General features: G+C 45.5%; 1 protein-coding gene across 3 annotated transcripts in view; it reads left to right on the top strand.

The window, feature by feature from the left end:
• ROR1 (receptor tyrosine kinase like orphan receptor 1) overlaps positions 1-20,642 on the top strand; it is a 374,358-nt gene that overhangs the window by 324,213 nt on the left and 29,503 nt on the right. For all 3 annotated transcript variants that reach the window (XM_058538215.1, XM_058538217.1, XM_058538216.1), the window contains 3 exons: positions 15,841-15,968; positions 18,057-18,374; positions 19,977-20,222. In XM_058538215.1, the coding sequence (XP_058394198.1) occupies positions 15,841-15,968; positions 18,057-18,374; positions 19,977-20,222 (692 nt within the window). The remainder of the gene's footprint in view (positions 1-15,840; positions 15,969-18,056; positions 18,375-19,976; positions 20,223-20,642) is intronic.

Here is a 20,642-nt window from a genome sequence, read left to right on the forward strand (position 1 = left end):
CAGAGTGTCCTTCAAGTATTTGCAGACTGTGCTCATATTCCCTCAAGTCTCCTCTCCAGGCTCATCTCTCTAGCTCCCCAGCCACTCCTCTTGTGACATCATTTGCCTTCTCCTCACCAACCTAGTGTCTTTGCTCTCCATGAATGATGGTGTGTGGATAGCCCTGTTGAACTTTGGTGCCCAGAGTAGAGCCTGATGCTCCAGGTGGCATCTGACCAGTATAGAGGAAGGCAGGATGCTCCTCCCTCATTTCAGAGAGTACACTGCTGGTCATGAGTGCCCCTAACATCAATCACTGTTTTGGTAGCTACTTCCTTCCCTGACCAGTGGAATATACCATCAACCAATATCCCATCCCCATACACCACAGGAAGCCTCACCTTCCTCAATATCTCTCCTCATATCATCTCTCTCCAGATTTACTTGAAGTCTGTCAGTCTGGAAGGGAAACTAGAGATCATCCAAATAAAACACATCATGCAAGTGGTTATCAGGCCACTGCTGTGTCTCTGCAAATATTCTAAGCACAGAGCTCGGGGACGATAATCAAGGACCAGTGAGATATTTAAGACTCTTCATTAAGGGGCACCTCACCTTGTGTTACTATTGCGTATTTTCTTGATTTTATTTATTTTGGTATTTAATGGATTTGGTTTTGCTGTGTTGGACTTAGTACATTCTTGTCCTTGGAATTTATAAAAGAACATTGTGCCTGGCATGACAGGAAGCCAACTTAGAAAACCCAAATTTGCCATTTAACTAACTGTGTGATCTTGAGCAAGTGGTCAGTGTCTCAAAATCTCAGTCTCTGCATCTAATAAGAGTAATAATACCAACAGAAGAACGGACAGAGAAAATGCACAAAATGTGCACTTTGCATAATAACTAATACAAGTGTTTTACAAATGTGTGAACATATGAAAAAGATGCTTAACTTCACAAAGGACAAAAATGAAATATGATCTTAAAAAGTGAGAACACCTCATAGGCACCTTCGCAGGTACTTGTTAGCAGCAAGTGGCGGGCCACAGACACTGTCTTATACTGATGGTAGAAATATAAATCAGCAGTTTTCTTAGAAGACTGTTTGGAAATACATGTAAAAAGCCTTAAAGATGTGCATCCCTTTGACCTAGAAAATAATTCCACTCATTGTTTTTAGCCTAGAGAAATTATCATAGATGTATATAAAGATTCATACACAAGGATATGCATCTCCACAGTTTTATAAATAACGAAAAGTTGGATACAACCTAAATGTTTAATTGCAGCCACTAAAAACCATGTTTTAGAAGAATATTTAATGATGTAGAAAATACCTATTACATTAAAAAGAAGAAATTATATCCAGTATAATTCCAATTTGTAAAAAGAATTGATTTGTGTGTTTATATGTATGCGTGACAGATGTATGCTACATGTTAACAGATTATCTGTGGTTCTGGATGTATGAGGATTGTAATTCTCTTCTTTGTGCTTCTCTCTATTTTTCAAAATTTCCACAACAATCATTGTCTTTTAAAGGGTGGGTTAAGAATGCCCTTGTGTATCTTACAAGAATGTGCTAAGACTCTACAGTTAAATTACAATATCTACGTGGAAACGTCATACAAATTTATCTCATTATTGTCAGGTGTTACACTCATCTCCAGTTTGCTTTTCTTTAGCACTGCCTTCTTGTTCTCTCCTTCCCTTTCCTCTCCCCGCCCCTCCCCACCATGCCTTTCCTTTCTTCACTATCTGCTCTCTCCTTCTCTCTAGGCTCTGCCTTCTCCCCACTCCTGTCCCCGGGGGGCGTTGCTCAGCCACTGCTAGGAGTCAGAGTCAAACAGCTTGCTGACCCTGATCTGAAGCTCAGTTGATCCAAACTGAGCAAGAAGTGAACAAGTTTCTTGCATTTCCTTCCAGGCTCTAGTAGCTGACACATCCTGGACGAATCAAGACCATGTGAAGTGTCCATCCGTCAGTTCAGAGCTGAGCTCTTGTCATTCAGGACTGAATTACCAGCTTCTCAAAACTGCTGGGAGTGGGGCTGTTCTTTTCTTCCACATCCCAAATGTTGGATGCCTCTGCCTTCCAGCACAACTCAAAAATAGCTTTGTCAAACAAAGCATGAACACTAGGAGTTTCCTGACGTTTTCATAACTACGAGCATATGATTTGCAGTTCATATTGAATAACGATGTAAAAAATCTGCCAAGAAAGCTCCAAATACTATTTCCAGCGCTGGTTCCTAACCAGTTACAGCTGCCTCACCACAGTGTGAGCACAATAGACTACCAGGTTCCGTGGTTCCCTGCTTGTGAAGTTTGTACTGAGTTACTGGGAGTCATTCTAATAGGGGAAGTCACTCTCCTGGAAAGCATTTAAGATGAATAAAGCTAACGGTTTAATGTTCTAATGAAAAAGTTTGTCAATATTTAAATCAAACGTGTGAACACTAAGTGTTTTTACATATGTTTGCTGCAGCAGTTTCGAGGCAGTCCTTGGCTTTGCACACCCAAATGAAGTAGATAGATGCACTGTTAAACTTTCGAACAATGACAGAGAAAAACATGGAGTAATTGCTTCCCTCAAAGCCTGCCAGGAGATTAATTGCCTAAGAGATGTATTTTATGCAGTGTCCAAAAACTGCAGAATCTACAGGAGTGCCTTGCATTCACTAGGAGAAAACATATGTCACCTCTCACCAAAGATGTTTATGTCTTTTCACAAACCTGTCTTTTTTCAGCCTAAAGACATTCCAACTGGAAATGACTACAAAGCCAGGAGTTGACAGGTTAGGGGTGTTTAGTAATGCTTAAAATAATACCCTCATGGAGTCAGATACAACTCTGTAGTGCAAGCTCTGTGTAACAGCAACCTGGACCCTGGGGACTGCAAAGCCCTTTTGTTTCTGGTTAGAGAAATTGGTGGGAGGGAGTGAGGAGGGAGGCGCCTGCCTTTGACCTGCCAACTCTGAAACGACAGATTTGGGGCTGCAGGCTCCTGGGGTCCTAGCTAAGTGCACATAAGAAATAGGGATGGAACCTGCCTTGGTCCGCCTTTGAGATTGTATTCCAACAAGGGCTTGCAAAAGGCTGGTGGTGTTGGAGTCTGGAGGAAGTCTGCGCAGCCAGAGCTGAGAAGCATGGTGCAATTCCATCAACATGTATTGGGTGCCTTCTACCAACCAGGTTAAATGTACTGGGCTCTGCTGGGAGTGAGATTGGGGATGGGTTAAGACTACAAGAAAAAATAGGAACAGCTGCTGCCCTTCAGGAATGTTCTGCCTGGTAGAGGAACAGACACCTCAACAAATAATCATAGTATGACAAAGTAAGTGCAGGATGCTAGAGAGAGCACATCTTCTCCTGGACTAATCCGGGGGTTTCAAGAAAGCATCTTAAAGGAGATGAGACTGAACCAAAACTGGGAAGATGAAGGACAGTGAGCCAGGGGAAAAAAGGTGAGAATGGGTTTTTTGGAAGGGAAATGGCCAAGGCACAAATGTCTGTAGCTGTGGTGTGTTCAGAACCACGGGCTGCTCTTTATTACTAGGGCCTGGAGTCCAAGAAGGTCAACGGCAGGAGATGAGAAGAGGAGCATGGGGCTGGTCGTTTGGGGGCCTTGCGATCTCTGTTCATGTGGTAGGACTGTTGCCAGTGGACTTTACGCCAAGAGTCACTGTGGTTGGAAGCAGGAGATGACCTGATCTACCTGTCATTAGGTAGCTCATTCTGCAGCAGTGTGAAAGATCAATTGATAGCCAAGGATGGCTGTAGAGAGACCAGGTAGGAGGATGCTGCGACCGCCTGGGTGGGACGTGATGAGAGCTTAGACTAGAGCGACCCTGAAAGGTTAGAACTGGAAAGAACATGTCAGATAGTTGAACTTCTATATTATACCAATGGATTGGCTGATGACAACAGAGGGTGAGTGACCTATCCAACGCTCCATGGAGATAAAGCTTGTTGACAGCCAAATCAGGACCAAGGACCCTGGTCTTCTGATTTCCAGCCCAGTGACTTTTCCACTCAGCAATGCCGAGATCAGCCCCAGCATCCGGCTTGTTAGGTCATGTCCTAGAGAAACTTGAAACTTACTTGGCCGGCAGTTTTCCTGTCAATATCTAGGAGGTGGGACTTGTCCCTGCTGGATAGAGAGGCTCTGTTTCAAGTGAGACAGCCTGGGAGGGATCTTTCTGTTCATCTTCTCTCTCTCCCTCACCTTTGCCACCCTCTCATCCTCTTCTCGAAAACCTTCTCCAACAATTGCTTACAGAATTCTCTCCCTCTGCCTGAGGCTAAGCAGTGCACAGCCCAGTCAAGCTCCTTTTCTTGGGCTTGTTTTCTCACGATGTTAACCTAACCACCGTATCCTTGTTGAGCAATGGGACGATTTGGAGGACACGTGGTCCAATAAAATCAAGATCAGCTATTTCCATCTAAACTCTTTCCTTGTCTGTGTACGTGTAACCATTTACACAGCAGCGTTATCTGTGCAAATAATGTTTGTATTGTCTCTTTTTCTCTAAATCGTTTGTGTACATATTTTCATAGATATTTTTCTTAGCTCTGTAGTATTCCTTATAGTGGAAACATTAGGAAATTTGGAGTGAGGCCTAAGGCTTTGGGCAAGAGACTTAATCTCTGCACCTCAGTTTCCTCAACTATAAAATGTGGGTAGTACTACTACCTTGAGGGTTCCAGGCACATGGTAGGTGATAGAAAGCATCCATCCTCTCCCCCAACTCCTTTTTTTGTTGTTGTTGGTTCTGGTTTGGGGCAATATAGTATTTTCATAAACATCTAGGTATGATTACAAATGATACCCATAGCTAAAAGTCAAAGGTCATTTCTTTTTTATCTACCTCAAAGCTAAGAATATTGTTGAGCACAGAGTAAACCGCTGGTTGTTGGGCCGTAGAACGGAGCACAGGGGGCCCGTCACTGTAACGGGACAGGAGGCAATTTGTGGAGCAGATCAAGTTGGGGAGAAGTGGGAGTTTAATCAAACCTCTCATCTTAAAGGCTAACCCCTAGGTCTTGGCCTTTCTGACTTCATAAGCCATACCCACTTCTGTCCCCAACATGTGCACAGGGCTCACACACATGCATAATCTTACACAGACTAATCTTTGGTATGAGAAGGAACAACAAGATGCAAATTATAAAAAATGAAATGGGGGAAAGAGCTTCCAACTAGAAATCTAAGCCAATGTGAGCACTACAAGGGTGGGGATGTTTGTCTGCTTTCTTCTCTCCAGAGCTAGAATAGTACCTGGTACACAGTAGGCACATCAGTACATGTTTCTAGAACATATAAAGCAGAAAGGAAACTTATACTTCATAAGCAGCTACCATGAGTGAATACTTTGTATATATTATCTTATTTAACAGCAGTTTTACAGATGAGGAGATCGAGACTCAGATATTACACACCAGGCCCAAGGCCACACACAGCTAGAAGGTAGCAGTCAGGATTCAACCCAGGTCTGTGGTCTCCAAAGCCCGCATCTTTGCACGACACTGCACTCTGCCTATCTAACTACTTGGTGAACTTGGTCAAGTCACCCAGACACTCACTCTTGGTACCTTCAACTCTAGAAAGGGTCAGACCAGAGGTCTGCAGAGTTCCTTTCCAACTGAATCACTCCATGAGATGGAAGACAGGCCCAGGGAACAGGTACAAAGCGTGGTACCTGCCTTGAGTTCACAGTCCCCTTCCACACCAACGCCGCCAGCTGGCCCCTTTCCATTTTCTGCCACCTCTGAGGTGGGCTCAGCTCTCTCCATTGAAACAGCTGAACGTTCTGTACTCCGTGTCTTGGGTTTATCATAGGCCCTTGTGGGAGTTGATGGCCTCTGTCCTTTCAAGCTGAACCGTGGGCCCTAATCTCCAGCATTAGATCTCCAGTCCTGCCATTTGCCACACTGTCGCTAGTCACATTGCTTGCTGGCGTCCCCTTGTCTTCAGTATAAAATCCACTCCCTTTTCCTTTTTCTTATTGTTATAATTTTAAGGTAGCAAATTTAAAATAAGACTATGTTAAAAAGACTTGAGGGAACGGGGCCAGCCCGGTGGTGTCGTGGTTAAGTTCATGTGCTCCACTTCGGCAGCCTGGGGTTCACGGGTTGGATCCCGAGTGTGGACCTACACACCGCTCATCAAGCCATGCTGTGGCGGTGACTCACATACAAAATAGAGGAAGATGGGCACAGATGTTAGCTCAGGGCTAATCTTCCTCACCAAAAAAAATAATAATAGTAAAATAAATAAAAAGACTTTAGGGGAGTAAGAAAGCAGATTTGAGTCCACAGAGAAGGTAATGGTCTGCTGAGTCTCCCTCCCCACCAGACCTCCACCCCCCCGTTACTCCCACTGAGCTTCACTCTGCGCCTGACTCCACCTACCTTGGCTAGCACACTATTTAATCCATGATCTGTTGAATTAGTCCTCTTTTAAGCTATCACCTCCCCTAGAAGCCTTCCTAGCCTCAGTTGGATGCCCCTTCTTTTATTCTCAGCACAAGGCTTCCACAAACTTGTTGGTTGAGATGAAGGAGGAAAGGGAAGAGAGAAGGAGGGAAGGTGGGAGGGGGAATGGAGATCATATTTATCAGACTTAACTTCTCCCCCACTAGACTGGAAAGTCCTGGCCATCAGGGATTATATCATTGGTATCTGAACGTCGAGACTGTAAGGCCTCCCCTTGCTCTGCTCTGCAATTTCCCATTCTAATTAAAGTACCCCCCAAATCCACCCCATTCCTCATTTCTCCTTAAAGAACCCATTGGGTTTCACAACTCTGTCCCAGAGACCCCTTGTCTTACAGATGTCGCTTGTCCAATTACAATATTCCCATTTGGTGCACCACAAATCGATCCTTATTTTAATGTGATTTCTGCCTCTGCTGCAATTTTTAAGATGTGTAAGAGTCTCTGTTTGACATGGTCACCTCTGTATTGCCTTGTGTGGGGTTGGGGGAGGCATTAACTCACCGTTGCCTATTTGGAGGCTCGAGGTCTTTCCTAAGTGCCATCAGCAGAAGGAGTGGGGAACAAAGCTGAGATGAAACAGAAAAGCGAGAATTGGGGATTGGGTTTCACTCCACTTCTGAGTAGTAAGATGAAATTAAAACCCTCCTAAGAAGTCTCTAAATTCCTTTACCACTCTTTCCACAAATCTCTTTTTTCAATCCATGGCCAAAGGCAAAAAAGGAAAGTGAAAAAAAATCAAAGCAATTCTAGTAACACTTGTGGTAGAAAATCTGACCAGATTGTTATGTGTGAATTTCATGTTATCCTAAACACCCATTATTCTCAGTGGGCAAATTTAGGGGATGGTTTGAATGCCTGATATTTGGAGAACTGCCAGAACATCCAAAGGATTTCTAATGAGAACCCAGGGGCCCTGACCTTGGGGGCTCCAGGTCCCACCTCTGCTTTCCCAGCTCCAGCTGAAGCTCAGGGGCAAGTAGGTGCTTCACGAGAGGAGAAGTGAAAACACCCAGGGGCTTCTCAGAAGGTCAAGGCCACCCCACCATGAAAACCTCAGCAAAGAGGAGAGGGTAAAATTCACTCGTTCTTTTTATTAGTGATTTTCCATGTTCTTGCAAAGACCACACTAGTGCAGCCCTGTCATTTCAAATGTGTGCTTGAGTAGGAGTAAAATGTATTACACGTGTAATTTTCCCTCGAATTACATTTGTGAGATACAAGCCTGGGTAATCCTGCTCCTTTTCCAAAGTGAAATGCAACCCTTGTTGCAAACATCACTATGAAGCAAAGCCACTACTTCCCATTTCTAAGTTGGGCACAAGTAACGATTATATGCTGCTCTGGAAACTATGACAGAGCATTATTCATCTGTTTGTTTTAACGGTTCATGGCCAAAAAAAAAAAAACTTCTAAAATTTAATTTAATTTTGAAAGCAAACAAGTGGTATGAGAAAGAGCGAGGGACCCTTTTGCTAAGGAGATAAATGTTAACGATTGTCAGTGTCCAGGTGTGGGGGACGGTACAAGATGCTTGACATAGGCACCTCGAAATTGCTTGTGCTCACAAAGGCATTCCAGGAGGAGAGGAAGGATTGGCAGGGTGAGCCGAACCCGCAGAAGACTTAGACCTCGCAGCAGAGTTAGGACTGGAGTCTCCCCTAGACCTCACCCCCTGGGCTGACGCACCTTGATGGGCTCACTTTGAGAGCTGACCCTAAAGGTCAGGCATGTTAACGCGTTACACCCTCTTTGATGCCCACTTTCAGATTGGTCTTTAGAAGACAGAGTTTGCAGGATAACTTTGGGGTCACGTGTTTAACCTGTAATCTCTTGACCACAGCCAGCCTGAGACAAAGCGTACTTCCCATACCCCCGCCAGCTCTCCTCCAGGTCTCTCACCTTCTCTCCTTCACTCCTGCCAGCTTGTTCCAGGTCTCCACTTATACTTGTCCTGAGGCCCCTTCTCCAAGGGCCTTCTGTTCCAAAATGTGTGCAGTAAAAGCTAAGACTTAAATTATTATCCCCCTCCTGGTTGGTGGTTAACCAAGGATGCTTCAAGGCTCAAAGTGTTCTCAGGAAAAGGAAGAAGGTATTTTTGGAGAGGTGGTAACTTTTTAGACCACATCAGATTATATTCTGTTCTTAAAGGTTCTGTGTCTCTAAGCTTTTATCCGCATTGGATAATTCTGCATCCTTTACTTGGATTCTTAATTTTCTTTTCCCCCCTGAGGAAGATTCGCCCTGAGCTAACATCCATTGCCAATCCTCCTCTTTTTTTCCTTGAGGAAGATTAGGCTTGAGCTAACAGCTGTGCCAGTCTTCCTCTATTTTTTGTATGTGGGACACTGCCACAGCATGGCTGGTGAGTGGAGTAGGTCCATGCCCTGGATCTGAACCCACGAACCCAGGCCACTGAAGCGGAATGCACGGAACTTAAACCACTTGGCCAGGGGACAGGGCCCTTGGATTCTTAATTTTATCACATACCCCTATTTAATAAAAAGACAGAGTTGATTTTCACCTTTAAGAGGTCTGACCACACCTCCCAGGGGAGAACGCCGCCTCTGACAGGGGCAGGTTTGCACCAGCCCCGAAGTTACTAGGGCAGCCTCTACCTGGCTGTGCTTTAACCAGATCAGCTAATATGTAGCCTGAGTTACAAATTTAAAAAGGAATACTTTCCATCCACTTATGGCCATGGTGGTCTTTGGGAAAGCACTGGTAAGTTCTGTTTGCTTGGGTAAAGTGAAATTACTTCCCACATGAGAGAGTATAACCCACACTTTGCTCGGTTGCTTCCTGGAGCACACCTAGGAATACTACATCTCTCTGACTTGTGACAGTTTCCTTCAAACCAAGACTCGGGGCTCTGGGAGCAGGTGTCTCGATGTGATTTCATCCCCGTGGCTCCACATGGGCTCTTAAGAGGGGCTGAGTGGGATGCATTCAGGTCTGTCCCCGTGAGGCTGCCGAGCTGCGGGCTTGCAGAGCCCTCTCTCTGGCATTGTAGTTGAAGAGTCATGAGCATCAGAACCAAGTGAATGCCAGTGCTTCTAGATCAGTCTTCTTGGGAGCGACCCACAAAGCTCCCTCAAAATCTCTCCCCAGCTCTGAGGCTTAAAATTCCAACTATTGGCGCTCTCTCAAGGTCCCTCCATCTTGTCCCTTGTGTATAAATGAGATTTTTTTTTTTAAATGGAGGTGCAACTCACGTAACTTAAAATTAACCATTTTAAAGTGAGCAATTCAGTAGCAGTTAGTACATTCACAATGTTGCACAACCACCATCTCCATCTGATTCCAAAACACTTTCATCACCACAAAATAAAACTCCATACCCATGGAGTAGTTACTCCCAACTCCTCCTTCCTCCCAGCTCCACCAGTCTGCTTTCTGTCTCCATGGATTTACTCATTCTGGATAGTTCCTATAAATGGAATCAGGTAATATGTGGCTTTTCATGTCTGGTTTCACTTAGCATAATGTTTTGGAGATTCTTCCACGTTGTAGCATGTTTTAGTACTTCATTCCTTTTTTATGGCCGAGTAATATTCTGCTGTGTGCATTTACCACATTTTGTCTATCCATTCATCTGTTGATGAGCATGTGGGGTTGTTTCCACTCTTTGGCTATTGTGAATAGCGCTGCATGAACATTTGTGGACGAGTCTTTGTTTGAGTCCTTGTTTTCAGTTCTTTCGTTTGAGTGAGATTTTATAGTCACCAAAGTACCTTTGCGTCCGTTCTCTTCCCACTGAAGATAGGCGTGCATTTTAACTGTCTCATTACCCCAGAGGGGAACTTTTTAGGACCTCACTCATCAGCAAGAATCAGTTCAGCTGGTCAAGTCTGTTAGGTCTGCCCAGGCCCCAGTAAATCTGATGAGGAAGAAAGCAGTTTCGAGTTGGGACGGTGCTTCTGGTCCGGAATAGGCTCCACGTCATTGGGCTAGCTGAGGCATCTCCACCTCTATTACATCTGTTGTAGTTCTGTGGGTCAGCCAGGCAGTGGGCCTTCTTCCCACCTCTGTACAGCTGGGGGGGACAGCACTCCCTCACTCAGCATGTTTCGTGAGTTGTGCTCTGTGCCAGGTGCTAGAGTTATAAGGCTGAATCAGACAGAGTCCTTGCGTTAGAGCAGTGACCAGGTGAGCACGAGACAGATGAACATGTGTGGGCATGGCGTGACAGAGGCGCTGAGGGTCAGTGACTCCCTTTCCTGGGGGAGTTAGGGGCGTCTGGATCCTAAAGATGAGAAGGCGTTCACGAGTTGAGGAGGGTGGGGGTGGTCCAGGCCTCGGGAAGAGCAGGGGCCAAGCTGTGGAAGCAGTGAAGTACACTCCTGTTTTGAGCCTAGCAAGGTCATTGGTGTGGCCAGTGTGAGGTTCACAGGCTTGACCAGCAGGGAGCAAGGCTGGAAATGCAGGCAGGAACTAGGGAAGGGCCTCATGTGCTGCAGGAACCTGGCGTGAGTGGAAAGTACGATGAATGTGAGGCAGGAGGTGACCTGATCAGGTCTGTGTTTTAAAAAGATCACTTTGTGACAAAATGAATATGAACCAGCGACAGAGATGCCCTCTACGAATGACTCCCACCCGCTGCCCAGTCTGCCATCTCTTCATCCCACCTAGCGCCAGGCTGGTCCTGGACCCAAGCGCAGTCAGGGGAGATAGCTCTCCTCCACACACACACACCTCCCCGCCTTCCTCACAATCCTACTTCCTTAAAGATGGAAGTGCCCACAGCAGCTCATGAAAGTCGGTCCGCACTGAGGTCTTCCTGACCAAACAGGTCATCTCTCCTGGAAGCATCTGGATTTAGAAGCAGGCCAAGCCTCGAACAAATAAGGGAATTGTTAATGATGGGAACTCAGCCACTCAGGAACAGGCCCAGAGGGAGTTTTATAAGGTTGTTAGAAAGATTAAATTAGGTCATCTGAGGGCCTTCCTGACACCCGCAGACGTCTCCTGTTCCGTCTGCACACCGTGAGGTTCCCCCACAACCGACATGTGAGACTTACTTTCTTTTTTTATTTTGAAATATTTTTATATTTAAGAAAAGTTGCAAAAATAGTACAGAGTTTCCATACGTCCTTCATCCCCTTTCCCCTCCTGTTAACGTCGTGCGTAAACATAGCACTATTATCAAAAGTAAGAAATTAAAGTTGGTACAAGACTACTAACTAACCTACAGACTTCCTTCGGATTTCTCCAGTTTTTCCACTAATATTATGGGTTTCCTTTAAGTCATGTGTCTAAGACAGCAGTCAAGTTTGCTCTCTTGTTCCCCCTTGACTAGGAGGCCGCCTTCAGGGACCCTGCCCTCCTCGGAAGCACTAAAGAGCGCTGGGGGCCTCCCAGGGTCCAGACTTGGCACAACTCCATTTGGGCATCAGTTTTGAGTATTCTGCATCTTTTCACTCCCCCGCCCCACCCACCCACCGATCCTTTCTCCTCCTTTCCTTCTCCCTGCTCCTCAAAAACTACATCGTGGGCTTCACGTGCCCCATACTATACAGTGCGCTTTTCACATTTTCAGCGAGTTCTCTTCTTTGCTCACAGACCCAAGAAGTTGGCCCAGGAATTGTAGCTATTGAATTCCACGGTCACTGGGAAACTCACTAGGGCCGCGACTTGCAGTGGCAGCGTCCCCTTTCCTTGGTGGTTCCGGATGGATGCTCCTACTGCTGCCACGTTGGTCGCCATCACTCTTAGCCCCAAATGACCATCCCTCATAAGCTCCTGCCCTGGGGAAGGGGGAGAGCCTGGAGGTGGAGGGCGAGCTGTGTTTGCTTTTTCCCATCACATGACAGCGAGTTTGGAAGGTGGTAGGGCTGGCAACGTGGTAACTAAATTACCTTGATGAGAACCATCAGTTCCCGTCACAGAGCACCCCTGCATCTTGACATCTCAGGGAGGGAGCCAGCACGTGTTGGTGCCAGCGCTGTGATGAATGGCCAGAAGGCCACGCGCCCCTTCACAGGGCACTTCCTTCCCCAGGGAACGCAGCCTCAGGCACGCTCATCGAAAGTGCCCTTGCACTTTGGCTGCCAGGGCGCTTCGTGTTTTTAATTTGCTGAGCACGGAGGACTGCGGTGATGAAAGAAGTGTGAGCTGGAGTCAAGCATAAAGCTGATGGATGTTGGAGGAGCGTTTGTTCCTCTCCAGCCGAAGCCGGCAGGAAAAATGGAAAGAATGAAAGGCGACTGCGACTTTATGTTTAAAAGAAAGACTTTTTGCCACCCAGCAGACCCCAGAGCATCCTCACAGCAGAAAGCCCCTGTAAGCAGTGCCCAAATTTCCAGAACCAAACCATTGGGAAGGAAGCTGTGCACTGTGGTTACAGGCTCTAGTTGGGGGCAAATCTAGCTCTTCTACTTGGGTAACTTTGGACAATCTCTTTACTCTGACCCTCAGTTTTCTAATCTGTAAAATGGGAGTAATTAATTACACCTTCATCTTCTTCATTAGATTGTTGTCAGGACTAAATGACTTAATATCAATTTTATATGTAAGTGAAACTTAACAGTGCCTGGTCAGAATAAAGGCTCTTTATCAAGTCTCTTATTTATACTTAGGCTTTAATTAAGCCTAATTTAATTAAAAGTAGGATTGAAAAGCAGAAGCTCATTACAGATCTAACAACACGGGGTCATGGCTTGAGCTTGAATTTTAAGTTTAAATCCTAGCTCCACCACTTACTGGCTTTGTGAATTTGAGCCAGTTACTTAACTTCTCTGAACTTGAGTTTCTCCCTCCGTAAAATAAGGATGATAATACCTCACAAGGGGCTACTTTGAAGAAAGCATTTAACACAGTACCCAGCACAGAGAGCAGCGGACACTTCATATGCGTTTGTTTTTCTAGCGCTATGTTCTCAACCGCATTCAGAGCACCTGAGAGCTTTTTAAAGCACACACATACCTCCGCCGTGTCCCCAGAGAGCATGATTTAATAGGTCCGAGGTGGGGCCTGGGCGCTGGTTTCGTAGCTTCCCGAGGAGATTCTTATAAGCAGCCTGGGTGGAGAACGACTCCCTAGCGGATGACACTGTATACTGTTTTTTTATTTTGTTTTGTTTTGTTTTTTATATCTGTCCCCAAGAGACTGGCCAGAATATCAGGAATTCTGTGCACAGGCAAAAATTCAGTACACCTGCGGCTCTAAGCTGTCGATAAGAAATATGAGGCTGAGGAATTGCATTCCACTTTATTCTTGAAAAAAGCATTCAAAGAGTCTTTCTAGAGTCTCGAACTGGAAAGGTGGTAAGAAGTTTAGCCTAAGCCTCACATAAAATATGGGCACTCCCAGTAGATCGGGATTTATATCTGGGGGTAATTCCAGGGTTTTGTCCTCCCAAGAGATAAAAATTGAGGCCTTGAGAGTTTAATGTTGGGGAGGAAGAAGTGTTCTCATAGTGACACCTTCAAAATCCAGGGCTCTGCTAATGCCTAGGGATAGAAGAGCGTCGTCTGTAATGCAGGGGTTGGTGTGGGGTGCATTCTGGTCTCAGGGCTTCGGTTTCCAAGGTCCAAGGCTCGGTCATTGAGAAACTTCTTTTTCCCCACAGGTTTATGGTATTAGTTACCCAATAAAAGTGGGGTTAATTTTACAACCCAAGTAAAATTTAAGCCAAAAAGGCTTCAACATTGCTCCAGGATTTATGAAAGTAAACATGTGGAGTGCTTGGAGGGTTTTGCAACATTAAAATTTCAGTGTCTTTATGTCAGGTATATGATATATTCATTTGTGTGCACACTTAAAGGTTAAGTTGTTAAGAGCTTTGCAGGACAAACTATTTTCGGGACTAAACTGAAGATACTCCCCCCACCTCGACCTTCAAAACGACTGTCTTAGTGACTAGGGAGTAGAAGGCAGCTGAAACTAGTGTCTTTTAATGATCAGCTCTATCAGATTTTTTTCACCTGGCTTCCTGTTACAGTGGGCTCTCCAGACTCCTGCACGGAAGCCCCAAGTGCAGAAGTCCAGGGCCATATAGCACTGATCACAGTCGATTTTACAAAGTAAGAGCTTAGCAAGTAATGGTCCTTTAAATTACATGTCTTCTTTGGTAATTGCAAGTACTTTAATAATCATCGTATACTGCCTCTATGTAGTACTTTTAACAAGGTTTTCCATTATTTGATCGGATCCTCATGACTTTCCCTTATAGGACAGAGGGGTCACTTATTATCTTCATCTCATAGATAAGAAAGCCATCGCTCAGAGGCCTCAGAGAGCTTGCCTAAGGATATGCAAATGTTAAAGCCAGGGGGAGAATTTTGTTCTTCTGAATTTTCCTCTAAAGTACTTTAACAGGAGGAACCAGAGAGGAAAAATGGTATTTTGTTCTGACGATGTATTGATTCAGGTCACCTCTGAAGCCGGGTCAACAGGGGAGCAGCGTCCAGGGTGGAATCAGCGTGGCGGGTAGCCTGTGGCTTGGCTGTGGTCTGCTTTTGAGAAGCAGCTGGATGTTCTGTGTTCCAGGTCTTGTGCTCATCGTAGGCCCTTGTGGGAGGTTATGGCCTCCGTCCTTTCAAGCTGACCCTGCCGTCTTGGGCCCTAATCTCCAGTCTTAGGTCTCCAGCCATTTGCCACACTGTCACTAATCACATAGCTTCCTGGTGTCCCCTGTCTTCAGAATAAAACCAACACTCCCCCTCCCTGTCTTTTTTTATTATTATAATTTTGAGGCAGCAAAATTTTTAAAAGATTATTTTTAAAAGTTTTAGGGGATCATGAAAGCAAGAATTCCATTGACGTTTTCTCTAGGTTTCCTGGGATTTAGTGACTCGTTTGAAATTGTCCAGTCCACAGTTGGCCCTAGACCCCTCTCTGCAGGGCAGAAAGAAGGGGTCTTAAGCAGGAATGAGCCGCATAGCTGGATGCCCTCTGGTTCTTTACAGCTCCACGCAGCTCCACCCCAGGAGCCCCCTAACTGACATATCAGTGGGAGTGGATCTTGCGGATAATGCGCCCACGCCTCTGTAGCAAATGAAGCAGAAAAAATCTTGCTTAAAAACAAAAAAAACCCTGGTAGAGCGTGTGCCCAAATCCCCAACTCATTTCCTCTTCACTCTCACAACTACATCATCTCCCAGCCCACCACCAGCTGCGAAAATAAAAGTGTTTTCTCCCACATTTAAGGACGATTTTGTGCTCCAGGATAATTTTCTGGGGGTGAAGGGCACTTGACCAACGTGACCAACAGATGTTTGAAATGATGGATGGAACCAAGGAAAATTCTTGAGGCTACTGTGCCCGACTTCGCCCCCTAGCGACTGTTTCGGGCATCGCGCAGTCAGAACGCACTGCCTGTCTATGTGCTGCGTCCGCTGATGCCTTTGCTCTGTTTTTAGAGATGAGTACGAAGAAGATGGATTCTGTCAGCCGTACCGAGGGATTGCATGTGCAAGATTTATTGGCAACCGCACGGTGTACATGGAGTCTTTGCACATGCAAGGGGAAATAGAAAATCAGATCACAGGTAGGTAACACCAATGAAATTGTCTTGATACCTTGAATAACTATTTTGCTTACCAAAAGTTTTCTTGAGCTCTTCTCTTGACAAAGGATTAGGCTCGCCATAGGGGGTAGGAGCAGGCCCATAAAGAATCATGAGATAGGATCTCTGTGCTCTGGAATTTACATTAGAATAATTTATTGCAGGTTGCTCTTAGAGGAAAAGGAAGCTTTGAGAAGTCTCACATTCATTCAAACGCTCAATAAATAGTATTGAGTGCTTTTGGCATACCGGGAGCTGGGCTGGGCGCTGGGGATGTGATGGGGTGGCGAACAAGCCAGGGACGTCTCTGCCCTCACAGAGCTTACTGTTTGAAAGCAACATGGTATAGATGTTAAATTTAGAGAATGAATTTGGAGTGTAGAATTCTGGACGCTGATCCCAGTATTGCCATTACTGTGACTTTGGGGACATACCTTACTCTCCATGAAAATCTTTCTTCATCTGCGAAGTGAGTGAGGAGGAGAGATGATCATAGGTCTCTTCCAGTTCTGGCTTTCTAGACTTTACCCTTCATTTTTCTGAATTGAAAGTATCTTTTTAATGGACATCTAATAGTGAATCATTCTGGCACACGTGAGTTAGTGGTGGAGGCCCCCTTGTACGATTTTGCACACCTAGTTCTTGGACCTCTCCCATTAGTGTAGTTGTGATGCCTCTGTGTCTTGCACCCTTGTAAGACATTAAAATTGTCTTTATGAGATTCTAATAAGGTTGCCAGCTTTAGCAAATAAAAATACAGGACACCCAGTGATATTTGAATTTCAGATAAACAATGAATAATATTTTAGTGTAAGTATGTCCCAAATGTTTATCTGAAATTCAAATGTACTGGGTGCTTTGTAGTTTATCTGGCAACCCTAGGATTTAAGAGAGGCAAGAACAAACCTGGGCAGGCACAGAGAGCAGCAGAAACCATGTCCTGTGAGGAATTTGAAAGGACTAAGAGGGGCTGGGGAGCTGTTGAACCTGGAGAAGCAACTATAGGAAGATGTAGTTGCCACTTGCTGAAGCCCTCAGCCTTTCAAGAGGAAGGACTCCGTGAATTCCAGAGAGCAGACGTGGGACTGATGGGGAGGAGCTGTTGAAGGCACATTTCAACCTAATATAAGAACTTTTTTACTAACTATTCACAAAAGTAAATGGGAGTTCTGATATAAATATTGAGTTACCCATTTATAATAATCTTCTCAGACATTTTCAAGCTACATCAGCTTACTGGAAAGTATTATAGTCAAAAAAATCCATTTAATTTTGTTTAACCCAGCATTTCCCAAACTTGTTTGGCTATGGAACCCTGGTTTCTCAAACACTATTAATATACTACAGAATTAGTGTTCTGAGGAACACACTTTGGGAAACAGTGTACCAACAGCCTCGCAGGCTGCCTCGTGAGGTATAAGCTCCTTGATGGAGGTAGGCAGAGGGAGGCTGGTGCTCCTTTTGTGCACGGATCCCGCACTGGAGAAGAGCTCAGGCTGAGCGACCGCTAGCAGTCTATGAATCACACTGGAACAGCTGGGTTGTGCTCTTTGAGAACTGCCGAGTGAGTGGCCTCATTTTCAGAAGATGGAATAGAAAGTATTCAAGCCACAAAGAAATTAAACAAGTTACCAGCAACTCTGAGGCAGACCCAGAACTCAGTCCCGTGACCAGGCTCAGCCACCACGTCAAGCCAGTTCTGCCCGCAGCTGTCAAATGTTTTAGAAACCTCCCAAGCCCATAAAAAGTACCAGATGAAGCACATAGTTCTGTTGCTTTGTAGTAAAAATGAAAAATACATTGTACTTTAACCTAATTAATTCTTTTTATTAGGAAACGGTACATATGTAACTTAATCCTGTTTTTTTAACTTTGTAGTTGAAACGGCTTTTTTCAAGCCAGTGAAAGTAAGCCGCTTAGACATCTGAAATGAATCTCCTTCTCCCGGCCTTGTCTGTGTGAGCCCTGCAGATTCCGTCCCATGTGCGTTTGTGGCTGCTATCTGTTGACTAGATAACCGGAGGAGATAAACCCTGGTCCCACGAGTTAATCCCTGTGTTTGTCTTCCAGCTGCCTTCACCATGATCGGCACCTCCAGCCACTTATCTGACAAGTGTTCTCAGTTCGCCATCCCCTCCCTGTGCCACTACGCCTTCCCCTACTGTGACGAAACCTCGCCCGTCCCAAAGCCCCGTGACCTGTGTCGCGATGAGTGTGAAATCCTGGAAAATGTCCTGTGTCAGACAGAGTACATTTTTGCGAGATCCAATCCTATGATTCTGATGAGGCTGAAACTGCCCAACTGCGAGGATCTCCCCCAGCCCGAGAGCCCCGAGGCTGCCAACTGCATCCGGATTGGAATTCCCATGGCAGATCCTATAAACAAAAGTAGGTGGTGGCCCCTGACCCTCTGTGCTGCCTTGGGGGCCGGCAGCCCCTGGCACAGCAAAAACTGGACCTTGATGCACATAGTGATTCAGATTGGTGTCAGGTTACCTTCCAGTGGGTAATACCACGTGGGGGCTGAGCCTTCAGTGGAGGGTTAGATGCAGTGCCCACCTTTAAGAAGCTTCATGAAGATAATAATTTAAAAATATGGTTGCTGGTTCCTCAGTGACATAAAAATAGAATTACCATATGGCCCACTAATGCCACTCCTGGGTGTATACTCAAAAGAATTGAAAACAGGTGTTCAAACAAAAGTTTTACACAGTGTTCATAACAGCTCTATTTAAAGTAGTTAAAAGGTGGAAACACCCCAAATGTCCATCAGTGGATGACTGGATAAACAAACTGTGGTACATCTACATAATGAAATATTATTCACCCATAAAGAAGAAGAAAGTCATGTTACATGCCACAACCTGACTGAACCTTGAAAACATTATGATAGCAAAAGAAGCCAGACAGCATTGTATGATTCCATTTAAGTGAAATATCCAGAACAGACAAATCCATAGAGACAGAAGCAGATTAGTGATTGCCAGGGGCAGGGGGCAGGAGGGAGTGGGAAGTGACTGCTTAATGAGTATAGGGTTTCCTTTGGGGTGATATAGGTGTCCTGGAACGAGATAATGGCACAGGTTGCACAGTATTTTGAATGTTCTAAATGCACGAATGGTAAATTTTATGATATGTGTATTGTAGCACAATTTAAAATATATATATATGAGGCCTTGCCTCCATCCTCCATCCTCTCACCATCAACAAATGACTGTTCCTCTGTACGTTTCCCTTTCATCTAGACTTAAACTCACTGGTAATTTTTAGTTTCCTTTTGGTGGTTAATACTATTTTATTAGTTAAATAAGTTAATGCATCTAAAATGCTTAGAACTATGCTTAGCACGTAATAATAGCAACATCATCATCATTACTATTATTACTGTCGTCTTATCAGTAGCCCTCCAAATCTCCATTTATTTCAACTCCATAGATTTTTGCAGTGCTTTCACGGAACAGCCCTGTGGCCACCAGGGAGGAGTCCTTGCTAGGACCCGCTTCTCGAGGGTGTCCAGTCCCTCAGCACAGAGATGGCCCTGACTCCTGTTAGAAACCCATAATTCCCTGCCCCTCATGAACGTTTTCTGTGAACTAGATTCTTTATCACATAGTGCGTGTCTAAGGCCATCAAGCAGAAATGGAAAGAATGGTTTCACTTGAACCTTCCCTGACCCCTTCCCCAGGAAATTACTCCTGTGCCCCCAGGTCCCGCCCAGTTCTGATTATTTCTGTGTTCAATGTTAAAAATACTTGTGGATGACTGGTTTTATTCCTGAAGCATAAGCTTTAAATCCTCCCTGGAATGTAACTGCACAGCAGGCCCTGTGTCCCGGCCCAGCAAGCAGGGAGACTGCCCGTGGCCCCTGACCTGTGGGGAAGCCTTGGCCGGAGGTCAGTCGCACGGCCTCCCTCCAGAAACCGCTGGCTGGGCGCCCCAGCAGCTCCTCTCTTTCTTCCTCAGTTCGAGCTTTTCTTTTGTGTTTCTCAGATCACAAATGCTACAACAGCACAGGCGTGGACTACCGGGGGACCGTGAGTGTGACCAAGTCAGGGCGCCAGTGCCAGCCGTGGAATTCCCAGTACCCGCACACGCACACCTTCACCGCCCTGCGCTTCCCGGAGCTGAACGGGGGACACTCCTACTGCCGCAACCCGGGGAACCAGAAGGAAGCGCCCTGGTGCTTCACCCTGGATGAAAACTTCAAGTCTGACCTGTGTGACATCCCAGCGTGCGGTAAATAGCGCCTCGTTGCCTTGAACACCTTCAATCAGGTTTAAAGATCCCCACTCCATCCCGTTCCCTTAGGAGAATCAGATAAGGGGGCAAAGGGAATCAGTAGTGTCTGATCTCAAACTGTGTTCTAGGATAGATAAACCTTGCTGTTTCCACATAAAACACCTTGTGGAACCAAAGTACACTCTCAAGGAGTAAACTGCTTTTATTCCTGCAGCCGATGTGTCAGAGGGAGTAACAGGCACGGGTGACACAGCTTATCACAGTCATCCGTGCAGAAAAGACGTTACCCACAACCGTCATGTCCCAGTGCACCTTTTTAGCACAACAGGTGGATGGGAAGCAGAAAGGGAACTGTTTTCCCTGTATCCTTGAGAATACCCAGGAGGTGGGATGAATCTGCAGCCATCACTCAGTCAC

This window comes from Diceros bicornis, chromosome 4, assembly GCF_020826845.1.
Source record: "Diceros bicornis minor isolate mBicDic1 chromosome 4, mDicBic1.mat.cur, whole genome shotgun sequence".
In the NCBI taxonomy this organism is placed as follows: Eukaryota; Metazoa; Chordata; class Mammalia; order Perissodactyla; family Rhinocerotidae; genus Diceros; species Diceros bicornis.